The 12528-nt window shown below is 36.6% G+C and overlaps 1 protein-coding gene across 20 annotated transcripts in view; it reads left to right on the top strand.

Moving 5' to 3' along the window:
• The window catches only part of LOC139954928 (protein scribble homolog), a 121899-nt gene that overhangs the window by 100010 nt on the left and 9361 nt on the right, over window positions 1–12528 (top strand). For 10 of the 20 annotated variants that reach the window (XM_071954931.1, XM_071954922.1, XM_071954941.1 and 7 more), the window contains 5 exons: window positions 2362–2547; window positions 5835–5946; window positions 6894–7062; window positions 10195–10314; window positions 11207–11327. In XM_071954931.1, coding sequence (XP_071811032.1) covers window positions 2362–2547; window positions 5835–5946; window positions 6894–7062; window positions 10195–10314; window positions 11207–11327 — 708 coding nt within the window. Of the gene's footprint in view, window positions 1–2361; window positions 2548–5834; window positions 5947–6893; window positions 7063–8541; window positions 8575–10194; window positions 10315–11206; window positions 11328–12528 lie in introns of all 20 variants that reach the window. The other 10 variants (XM_071954935.1, XM_071954940.1, XM_071954938.1 and 7 more) reach the window with 3 other exon arrangements.

The following is a 12528-nucleotide window of genomic DNA, read 5'->3' as shown; positions in this document are numbered from 1 at the left end:
AAGTGAAATATGGTTTCCATTTTGGGGGGGAATTTACCCTTATCTAAGTTTGAAAATGTTCATTTCATTAATTTAGTATTATTTGCAGTACTAAATTGAATTTTAAGTTTATATTTGAAATAATTACAAACTGATGGGGGAAAAAATACAATATTTCCTACAAATTGTTGCAATAATAGGTTCAAAGATGCAAAAATAAAATGCTGAAAATGGTAGGACTACAGTTTTTTCGTGAAGTGGCTTTTTGCTCTAAAAGAGGATGATTTAAAGAGTTTGTTTATAAGCATTTCTTCAATTGCTCCTCACTTTATTGCAAAAAAGAGGTTAGTTAATCATAATAGGATATTATTAACAGTAATAAATATTCATATATCCAACATGCATATACATGAGCATAACATAGGTTGTTAGCATGTAACATCAGACAGTATCACAAGAGGTGTCTTACATCAATAATGGTCTGTAATCTTCAGATTAAATTTCAAAAAACTTAACCTAGTCTGATTTATTGATTAGATTCAAAATTGGAATTTAAATTACAAAAAAACAAAAACAAAATAAACAATGAAAATATCAACATTAAATTAGCCTCAAATTAAAACATGTCCATAAACAGATGTACTAGGTATTTGGGACAATTGTCTAATTCTAATACCATTATCATGCTTCAGAGCACTCGTACTGACAGTATGAACAGTTCCTAACCTTTATCTGATAGAAACATGATATTCATACAGCTCATATACTGTTAGTACATTTTAGGAAAATTTCCCAATGCTAATACCAAATTTCTACTGTCCTCTCACATCATGATTCAAAGCACTTGTACTGACAGTATGAACAGTTCCTTAACCTTATCTGATTCTGATGCTAATACCACTGTATAATGTCCCCTCACATCATGATTCAGAGCACTCGTACTGACAGTATGAACAGTTCCTAACCTTCATCTGATAGAAACATGACAATCATACTGCCAGTACAAGTGCTTTGCAGCTGGACATAAAGGTACAGTGTATCAAAAATTGCCCCCAACTGTGTGGATATACCTAGCCTATAGTTTGCATATCAATTCATTTTTATTTGCATGTAAATAATTTGCATATAAAGTAGTTTTATAATGAGATGGATGACTATGAAGAAACATTTGACATAGTTTGTATGATAATCAGGAAAAGTAATTATTACTGAAAAACAACATATTTTTTTATTTTTTTTATTGGAATATGTGAGGGAAGGTTGCTCATGTATTTAATGTGTGCTGAAATGCAACCAACTTGATGAAGGAATTGATAAACAAGCAAAAACATAAACAAAGAAAAGAGAGTTCCACGAAATTGTGAAAGGTTGTTACTGGTCCAAGTTTCTAATAAGAGATTATCATATACCTATAGGGGTAGGTGTTTTTTTTTTTATATTTTTTAATATATGTATATATATATTTTGACTTAGTATGATATTTAGTTTTGATAAATTCTGTTGATAGTCATGAATGATATTGCCAGCAGAAATTTGAGGTTACGTCTAAATGCCTTCTGCTGTTGTGTTTGGCATGATTTTCATTGACTAACACCAGCTTAGAGAACTTGTCTATCATTGGAACTTTTGATGTTTAGTTTTATTCATTTTTGTATGAGTTATGTTTTGCTAAATACCAAAATATTTGCAGTGATGTCTGATTAACATTGCTGTAATTTAAAAGAGGTGATCTGTACTCAGAATGAATTAGAATTGGTAGCATTGTGGCTAAGGTAAGACAAAACTTACCTTACAGTAATGTACACTGAAGACTCAACATGTAAAGGTTTATTATTTAATACTAGATAGTTTTAATGTGAAAAAAATAAAACTTGTGCATAGGTGAGAATGAAGTTACCTTCATGGTGTTATACACTAAAATAGAAAAATTGAATAGAAAAAAGAAAATGTTAAATGAAAGTTGAGTATTGATAAAGGGAATTGGGATTTTTGTTAAGTTGTATCATGAAGGTAAGGATGTATTGACCTTCATGGTCTTTCATAGAGTGGAATTGACAAACTTTAAGGTAAATTTGGTGTTTGATGAAAGCAGCAGGATTTTTGGCAATTTCTTGTCATTGTAGGTTAACCTTCATGATAGCATAAAACCAAGATGTAATGTTAATAAAAAAAAAATATGTTTCAAGTTAGGTTGATACTAGATATTAATATGTGTGATTGTTGGGATCCACTCTTACATAGGTAAGCAAGACCTTACCTTCAGACCAGGATCACATATCCTAAATCATTCCAAATTAGGTTGATATTAGATGGCATTTGTATGATGGATCGGACATCATTGATGCATTTACTCTTTTGTCATCTTTTGCAAACCGCCAAAAGGAGAGTCATTCACTGCCAACGTCGCCCTCTGCGACCCCGCAGGAGGTAACGTTACACAAGTCGGCCCTAGAGGCCAGAAAGGAGGCCCTCAAGGCCAGCCGCCTGGGCAGCTCAAAGACCCCCGAGGTCGCCCCTAGGCCGTTCAAGGTGGCGTTCAAACCTTCTAGAGTCTCAGCTCCTAAAGAGGTATAACAGTTATACTGAGTGGCGTGCATTGTGGTGGAATTAATTTCGGTCTATGTTTATATACACTGTTTGACGTTACTCATTATTAGTAACATATTCGTGGACCATATCTCTATATATATCTATATATAACTGGAATATCAATCCTCTTTACACGTGTGACATACTTTCTGTTGTTTTAATCTGTCCTCTTTTGTGGTGTAAACAGATCTTTTCTAGAGTTTGTGATCCTATCTTTTCTAGTCACCCTCTTTGGTATCTCTTCTAAGGCTGAGGAGTTTTGTAGGGGGCTTGGAGATGGCCCCTACTACCCACTCCACCTGACCCCCAATTCCAACTTCGTGATCTGACTTCACAACTGTTTTCTATATATGACATTTGTTGTGTCTCTCTGCTACTTTCTTTATCAACTTGTTCTGACAGAAATGAAGTCATCGCCTATTTCACTTTTAGTAATATTTGTAATGTTCCTTTCTGTAATTATGTACGTATGTATGTATGTGTTTGATGTTTTAGTATGTAACTCAGTACCATATGTAAGCATCCTGTTCATGGTTTAGGGAACATGTGTTCCCCACGGAAGAATTAATTTGTTAAAATAATTACAACAGAATTACCACTGTGCTGTATTTAGTCCTCGAGTAGAAGAAATTGACTAGACCAAAACCTCTCTTTGAATTGGAACTTGTTCTGAATTGGCTAGTTATAGCACTAGTGGCCTAGATCTCCCATCAACAGAATACCAAGCTTGTCGAGGATTCATGTTTAACCAGGTTCTCTGTGATGTTATTGCTTCTCTTTTGGGAAGAAGGTTGTTCCAGGATAGGCCAGGGGGGGACTGGTGAGGGGGTGCAAGGAGAGCACAAAAACTTGAAGCACACTATTATGGCATTTTTGGCCAATCAGTGATAGGATTCATATCAACAATGGAGTTTATAAGTTGCCTTTAAAATTGGTTAATGTGTCTTTCTTATAAAAGAAAGTTCAAATTAACCATTTCGTTCGACGGTTTCTCCATCGTCGTTTTTGATGTCAAGGGATCAAGAGAATAGATAGAAAATAAAATCGATTGAAGTATAAAAATAAGTATCCAAAAATACTTGCGTATAGTGATGGTAACAAGTGTTTAGTCATATTTGTAAATCATTCTTAGAATGTTAATTGTATGTATGACTGTTGTGCATGAAGGCATGATCTTTGTGCATGCTTCATAGTTTTGCATGTCTGGTGAAGGATAAAATATCTCTCAGATGATAATCAAATTCTCAGCATGCAGTGAAGTACGTAAATGGAGGTTTAAAGAACTCTGCAGTTTACAAGGTTTTCAAGTAATATTTTCTAGTAAATGAACCCTGAGAAATCATCATACAAGTGCAACTGGTGAAAGTAAATTCAGAACAGTTTGTGGAGTGTATAATACACATGAAATCAAAGACTGTCACAGTTATATTTCAAAATAAAACAAAACTGTTAGCAAACTGCTTATCCACTAAAGAGCCTGTGTAAGAGAGTGTGTAAAAGTAAGTTGGCCTGACGTTTCGATCCTAGCAGGATCTTCTTCAGAGGCTAAATGACAAGTAACAGTAACAGAAGGGACCAAAACACACACAGAATACAGACATGTTAATGGGCATGGTGAACACAAAACAGATTGATGTAAGAGGATTAGTAGACAAGGGATTGAGAGAAGAAAGAAACCGGGGGAATAGGAGAGGTAGGAGAAAAACTGTGGAGGGATAGTTATATTTCAACTGTGTTTTCTCCCAGAATGTCCTTCCATTTGAACTCTTTGACTTAACTTTCAGCTGCTCAAATCTTAATCAGTAAAAAAAAATCATTCTATTTTCATCAAAATTATCGTCTTCATCCATGACCCTTTGCAAGGGAATATTTTAGTGTTCAATTTCTCTTTGTGTAAAAGTTTTGAAAGTTCTCAACTTTGGTAACTGATAAAACACTATGGTCCCTGTGTTCAAAACTGTTATAAAATCTATAAAATCTTTGCACTTATTTACAGCAATTTGCCCAATTTGCATTAGCATTTTGTGATGCAATACTGTAATGAATTATTCCCTGCCTTAGGGTTCTGCTAGTCTGTCTTCACGATTGTTTTCCTCCCTCTCCAATTAATCCGTCTTTAATCAATTAGCTAATTAATTACCTCGAGTCTTCATGCAGCTGAAAAATAATAAAAAGAAAAATTATAGAGTAGCAGAACAAATACTCCTCTGTCCCATCAGTGTAAAGAGATATGTTTAATCCCTTATAAATCGTGACATCTAAAGAGGAAGTATCATTTGAAAAGTCTCACTAGTAACCATGGTGATAAATAATATTCTAATTTCTGTTATAAATATTCATGATGGTGTGATTCCATTCCTTGGTGATGAAATAGGATTTAAGAATGTAGCAAAGGTTTTGTTTGCAGTATCAATGATCGTGTTTGGATAAAGTGTTTGTTCTTTATCATGTCATTATAAGCTCATTACTTGCGACCATGAAAGCAGATTATTCTGAGGTCCCTTTGGTCTGTTTCGGATAAAGAAAAGATTAGAAAAGATTTGACACACCATTTCATACAAAGGAATTTAATCTTTGTCTTTGTGTCATCCAAAAACATTTTAGTTTGTTGTTGCATTTGTTGTTGTTTACGTAAGGTAACATATGAAGAGCTGGTGTAAACTTCAATAAAGTCATACCTAAGAAATGATGCCATGCTTAACTATCTTCAGCTTACAACTGCACAAATTATTCAACATCTACTAACCTCATACTTTACCCAAATAGTTTGCTGTCCATTTCTTTCATCAACAAAACGTAAACTCTTTTACTCCAAAAATGTCGTATATTTCCAAAAAACACTGGAAACTATTCAATGATATCGAGCTGTCTTGCAGTCACCTTATGTTACTCTGCTTCTTGCATTCTTCATATATTGAACACATTCCCAACCTCCCCTCCCCTCCCCCTCTTCTCCCCCTCCCCCCCACACATACACACAAACATACACCTCATTGGAACCCCAAAGATCTTTTGTAAATGCTAAAAGTTAACCTGCTTCTTGCATTCTTAATATATTGAACACATTCCCAACCTCCCCTCCCCTCTCTTCTCTCCCCTCCCCTCCCCCCTCCACATACACGCATTCATACACCTCATTGGAACCCTGAAGATCTTTTGTATATGCCAAAAGCAAGAAGTTTTTGCCAACAAGGTCTTGCAACGTGTCATAGCCTTCGTCCCGACATGATAACGATTTTGCTTGAATATTTCTCTCCTTCTAACAGCCTCTCAGGATAGACGGAGAGAAGAGCGAACCGGAGAGTCTCGGTTTCAAAGATAAGTGGAAGCGATTTGAAGAACAAATAGACGAACAAGCTCACTCAACACCAAAATCAAGTGAGATATATGTTGTTTGTAAATTAAACGATAAAATTTAGCTCTGTGTTTGCCATGCCTCGTTTTTCGGTTGTCCATAATCTTCTTTTTAGAGTGTAATATACTCGTGGAACACAAAGAGATGATTTTATCTTCAAAGAATCTGTATAAACATTTTGCTCGATAAATATCTCTACTTTTGGTATCCAGATAGCGTTAATCAGGCTTTAACTTTTGCAAGGTTATGTTTCCCGACACGCAAGGATCAGCCGTACTGGTCTTAAGTGTCACACCACACACAGGATTATACATTCCAGGGAGGGAGAGTTGGTTATAAATAGTTTGATAAGTGATTGTATGTTGTGATGAATCTGTTTACATTGATAGATAAATTTTAATGCTTGCCACCTAACATGAGGACCTATACTACTATTGTAGCAGGTGTACCTCTGCCTGCTCTTTCTTTACAGCGTAACATATTAAGGCCTAACACACTATTACAACAGATGTTCATGTTCATGTTCATTTTATCAGCCAGTTACATACTTCACAGTGCAAGTGTTTGCACAAACCAATCCACTAGAAATATTCTGTTAATAGCTGGGTTTTTTGTTAGGTCAGTAACTGCCATCATTCCGATAGAGTCATATCTAGGGTTACCATACATCCTGATTTTATCAGGATTTTCCCTTGTTTTACAACAAAAGTTTATTGTCCAGCTGGCAAAGTATATTGTCCCTATTTTCTAAAAGTCTCTGATGTTAACAAGGATCACTGTTTTTACGATATGTAGACTACTTAAAGGTTTCGAGCATGGTACAAAAATAAAATTCAGTGCAAGCTGTCGGAGAGGAGTGAATCTATTGGGAAGTGTTTTTGAGTTGTGTAATTTGTATATAGCGGAACAACTGATGCCAGATAAATTAATGTACATGATATATATATTTTTTTTAAACTTTTTTTTGCAGCATCCAAGAAAGTTGCTCTGGTAAGTCAAGCAGATCTAAATAACATGAAGGTGGACAAGGAGAGGAAACAGAACCAGGTGACGGAAACGAACGAAAATGACGGCCTCTCAGCCGAAGATAGGAGGAGAAAAATATTGGGGCTGGACCCCTTGCCCGAGGCCCCTCCCAGGTATGGACCTACCACAATCATTGTGTCCTACTCTTCCCTCTTCTAAGTTTATTTTTTACATCAAGTTTTATCAAGTTTATTTTTACATCAATAAGCTTTCTATTAACAAACTATATAGGATGAAAAGTTGCCAAGAAAGATAAGTAGAAGAACGTAAGAAGCCTGGAAGTTCTGATTATGAAGTAGAGAATAAAAGATCTTCGATCAAGGGGGCCGGGGAGGGGGTTCTTGTTTGTTTTTTATCAGTCCCCTCTCCTCTATCGGTTCCTTTTGCTCTCGTAGCATTGTTCCGTTTCTCGAAATTGTATGAAATAGATCTGAGATGCAAATCCTCTATTTGCAACTGTGTGGGCTCGTTATGACTTAGGAAGGTGAGGGACTGCTGAGGGGAAGGAGGGTGTGGGTACGGTTGGTCACACAGTCATTCAAACACCTTCACAAGTTACTTAACAGTTACCGTTTGTTTCACTTCCATTTCCACCTTTAAAAAAAATCACCCAAATTTGTTTTGCTGGCAAACTTCCTTTATTACTGCGGCTGAGTTAAAAAAAAAATCCTTCCGGACTATCCAGCTGGCTAAAGTAAGCTTGTTAATTTGCTGAAGCATTTCGAAAAGAATATCAGAAAAGGTCTCTTGGTTTAAAAAGGAAAAATTCCAGTTATCTTCATCAGTTTCGTATGTGTTTACGATGGAATAACCATACATAAATGGGTCAGTGGGTCACCAGCTAAATTTAAGAACCAGAGTGTTATGTTGGTGAGTAGCCTTTAGAAAAGATGAGATTTGTCACCTAGGTAAGTATTGACAGCTTTGTTTAATCCCATTGTTATCAGAAGCAAACTGATTTGGGCTGTTGATTTGGTGGTACTGGTCTTAAAAATACCCTCTTTCTTTCCTGTCCCCCCCTTTTGCTTTTCTTTTCTCCTACAAAAGTTAATGTAGAAATGGACTTGGGCTCTATGCTTTGTAGTAAACCGCAGATACTTTGCTTCCTATTGTACAATTTTTAATAAGTTGGTGGAAGTTTCTACAGGGACGATGCCATTCTGAATAACTATATATATGTGTCTTCATGGGTCAGTGTAGGTACTGTACGGTGATACCATTAAATGTGTTGGGGAGGTTGAATTGATTGGAGAAGGGGGTGGGGAGGGGGGGATATGGTCACTGTTTGTTACTATCATATCCCACTGATCTGTGAATCATCCATATTCATGATGCAATCCATGATCGCATCATGCATATTCATACAACAAGAATGGGACGGTGGGAGGGCAGGGGCTGCATTCAGTGCTCCATTCATAAATATAAATAAATCATGACCGATTAGGGTGGTTGAGGAGGGGGTGGGGGGGGGGGGTAAAGCCAAACTCTCGCCCATGTCTGTAGTTCCCTAGGTTACAATGAAAAATTGTTTTATTCTTCAATTCTCTACCAACTTTTCTTTTGTTTCTCCCGTCCTATCACCTGATCTATAGAGCATCCTACTTTTGTTTAACCCAGAAGCAAGGGTAAGATCAGTGAAAATAAAAAGGCCCCATTCATTCTTCCATTATGTTATGTTTTTGCCTTTACCCTTTCCCTCGTTTATGCTTTCCATAGCATCTTGGTAGTATCTAACGATTAACAAACTATAAACACAAAACCCACAAATTAATAGAATTTAGCTTCATGTGACTTCATATGAAATTGCAATAAAGATGCTAACTTAAATGTAGAACAAAGCAAATTAGTATTCATCCACTTTGTTTTTTTCCACCCCACTCCACCCCTACCCCAAGTAACCCTTTGCACTAACTTTTCTGAAGATGTCGGCAATCTCAAATTCACAACTTAATTGATCAAGTAGCAGCATTTCACAACGGCAATTAAAATGGCAAATTTTTTTCTTTGGCACATTTCCAGATGTATTCTTGACTTTTACCTCAGAATATTCTTATGAGGTGATTTTGACAAGACGTAGTTTCTGTTTGCACAAAGTTGAAAATTTGTGACTTTTTAAAAAAAATATAAAATGTCATGCGATTCCTTCAGTAAGGGTGGACTGTAATTTTGGAGATTGTTACTCTTGGACAGTTACTCTACCAGAAGCAAAATAAAAATAGTAAAATCAAAACAGGAAAAAAGATCTCCAAAATATACTTCACTTAAATCAAGAACACAAGATAAGAAATAGAGAGAGGTGTCTTTGGAAAGGGAACATTTGCATGGTCATCGCTAAATGTTAGACAGAAAAAATGCAAATGTGTTGATGTCTCCTTTTGAGGAGTGTTTTATTCCCCTTTTTAGCATGTCGTTTCACCAAAATTTATCAATTTCCCGTAAGAAATCTGCCCCTTTTATTTGGTTATTTTCTGGACCCACTCTTGTTCTCCTGCTCTGTTTTATAAAAGAAGATTGTGTTACGAGCAAATAATTAATTTTGGCCAAACTGGAATTGGAAACGATGGCCTAAGGAATACAGGTCCTACGAACCAAACTTAGAATTTTCCTCGTCAATTTTAACGCCTGTGGTTTTTTATGATGAGAGTCATAACATTCAGGTTCAATGAGGTTTCACTGAGGTTTAACCTCAAATGAGGTTTAACTGTCTATCATGAATACTCTGGAATTTTTACAAGGCCTTTTATATTTCCGCCAACATTTCTATGAACTTGTCCTAAAAGTTCCAATGGAAGTTCTTATCCATCATTATTTGTAATGGTCCGAAACTTAAGCAAACTCTCTCCGTTAAAGGAAACATTGGAGGGGAGGATGAGGGGGTGGGGGTATCTACCTTAGGCAATTCATACTGATATTTTTGGAGACTTGTTTTAAACAATCAAACCTTGCATATTTTTGCATGTGTCTTCGTTTGAAAGCACGGAGCAAAGTAGATGGCACATTTGCCACAAGACTTTTGTGTCAAAATCTTCAATTTTTTTTCCCCGTCATTTTTGGGGGAAATTTATTAAAACCAAAACAATTGTCATCGTCCCTGCCTTTCATCTTCACATCACAATTCATTCCCCCCCCCCCCCCGTCTGCTTGAAGTAGCTTCTTTGTGTGTGTGTGGGTGTGTTTGTGTGTGTTAGATCCTTCTTGCCAGCTTTGTATGTGTTTTGCATTTGTTTTCTTCTTCTGTGTCTTAGTCCCTCCTCATCTGATTTAAATGATGCTGCTGACACCAATGGTCAGCCTGAAAGGCCAATGTCCCCCTCAGAGAAAAGAGCGCAAGACGCCGAAGAAAGAGCGGCTAAGAGGGAGGCAAGGTTAGTGGCAACAAAAAAATATACAAAAAAAAAACAAAGAGGTAACGAGGAAGACAAGAGGGACCAAAAGCAAACAAAAAGAGCTTAGGAGGAGGAGGAGGAGGAGGAGGAGGAGGAGGAGGAGGAGGGGGAGGAGGAGGAGAGAGAAAGAAAGAAAGAAATAAGGAGAGAAAACAAAGAACAAATTAGCAGCTCGGCTCGAATTTAAAACTTGCTTTTCCTCTGCACATTCATTTCCTTCTTCCTATTTCATTTGGATGCTTTTCACAATTCGCTTCGAACGATGCCAGAGAAAGCATTGTTGTGCAAAGTAGATATTAGTCTGTGTGTTGTATTCCAGTCTTTGTTACCATGTCCTCCACTTCCTACCCGATAGATGGCAAACTTTTTTGTTGGCGTTCCCTCTCATTTCATACGTAGCTAAAATTATATTTTGATACAGATGGAAATGGCAGAAAAATGGACAGTAGAATATCCTTATATTTGCTAAAAAAAGTCATTTTCAAAAAAATAATTCTTTTGGTGTTTGGCTATCTGGTTTTTAACTCTTAAATGTAGTTTATTTGAATAACCTTACTCTTGTGTTTTACTTATTTTATATTATAATAACTTTTAATAAATGGCACAGTATTGTACTTGAAATTGGGGACCTTCCTCCTTACTTCATGCTCATAATACATGAGTTTGTATTTGATCTTTTTCATCTTCACTTTGATATGATTCTTCTATTTAATTTTTCTTAAAAATTTTCATCGCCCCTAAACTGTGAAGTAGATATATATCCATATCCACTGTATACATTCCAAATACAAGATTGGTAGGCTGTTTGGGATCACGATGACCCAAAAAGAAATTGATTGAAAATGTTTTAATATTTCTTCATTTCTAACAGGATGAAAGATCTGGAGGACGATGCACTCCAGGCACACATTATCCTTGAAACCGACTATAGCAAGACTAAACTGAGAGTAGACGGCTCGGTACCAAACGGCAACTCTGCCCCTGATGTACAGGTTGGTAGATGAACACTTCCTCATTCCACAGGGGGAGAGGGGGGCGGGAGAGGGAACCCCACCTTCATTGTCAATCCAAGGTAAAACGTACATTGGGGGGATGTTTTCGATTCAGTCGGAGTAGATTTGACCCGTTTCCATGGAGGTGCATGCCCCTGCTTGAATCATTTCTGGTGGAATTAAGAATTTGCTGCTTCCTTCACCCCTCCTGTCCCCACCCCCTCCTCCTTTGAAATCTTGTGCATGTCACTGGGTGGTTGTCCTGGACAACGTCAGAGGTCATTCACCTGTGACCTGCCTGTGACTCACAGCTTCTGATACAATTATAGGATATGGTTTGATACTTCTTTTCAAGTTTGCAAGCTTTTTCAACGAATAGGATTTGAACGACCGACGTCTTCTAAATCCATCGGAAGTGAACGTGACATTTCACGGTGTTCTATTCTGTCCTCTCCTTAACTTTTTAAGTGTAGCGTATACCGATAAAAAAGTCGCTAGATACCCCTAAACATCTTCACAAAGTTTCAAGATCTTAAATCAGAGCTTTAAAGTTAGTTTGTCAATAATTGTCTTTAATATCTGTTTGGGGAGTATTTATTAACTGAATCGGTGAGGATCTTTGCGATCACAAGTTTTATGGTGACATAAAACTTGCCCCCAAGGCCAGTGTTTGTGTGTCGTTTGTGATGCGTCCTCTCTGTAGTTAATAGCCAACAGTAAAAACAATGACTGGCACCTGGATTTTATTCCAGGTCAAAGGTTATCTTTGCCAGATCATGCTTCTTCCTTGTTTCCTATTAATACCCTTTCTATCGTGACCTTACTGGCTCGTCTGTGAGATCTCTACCCACCGTGAAGAATTAAGTCCTATCTTCATTTAAAATATCTTTCGTCCATCTAATTGTTTGTGTTGTATTAATATCGTTGGCTTTGATGTACATTTCTCTAAATTTATATTCCACTGTGTAGTCCCTTTAACGAAGTCATATGTGTTTATATATCCCGGCTACGATATATTTATCATTTTGGAAAAATTGAACGTCAAATGTTGCGTCGTATCTGTCCAAACCATTTCACATCATAAATGTACACAAGCCTTTATGTGAGATTTCTTTTATACTGGGTCACGTTATCTAGTTTAACATTTTGTTACCATATTTATTTGATTTCATCATACATAATCAAAGGTTTTCCAAGAACA

Source organism: Apostichopus japonicus, chromosome 17 (genome assembly GCF_037975245.1).
Source record: "Apostichopus japonicus isolate 1M-3 chromosome 17, ASM3797524v1, whole genome shotgun sequence".
Taxonomy (NCBI): Eukaryota; Metazoa; Echinodermata; class Holothuroidea; order Aspidochirotida; family Stichopodidae; genus Apostichopus; species Apostichopus japonicus.
Note: the sequence above shows the minus strand (reverse complement) of the source record. Positions and strands in the feature narration are given on the sequence as shown.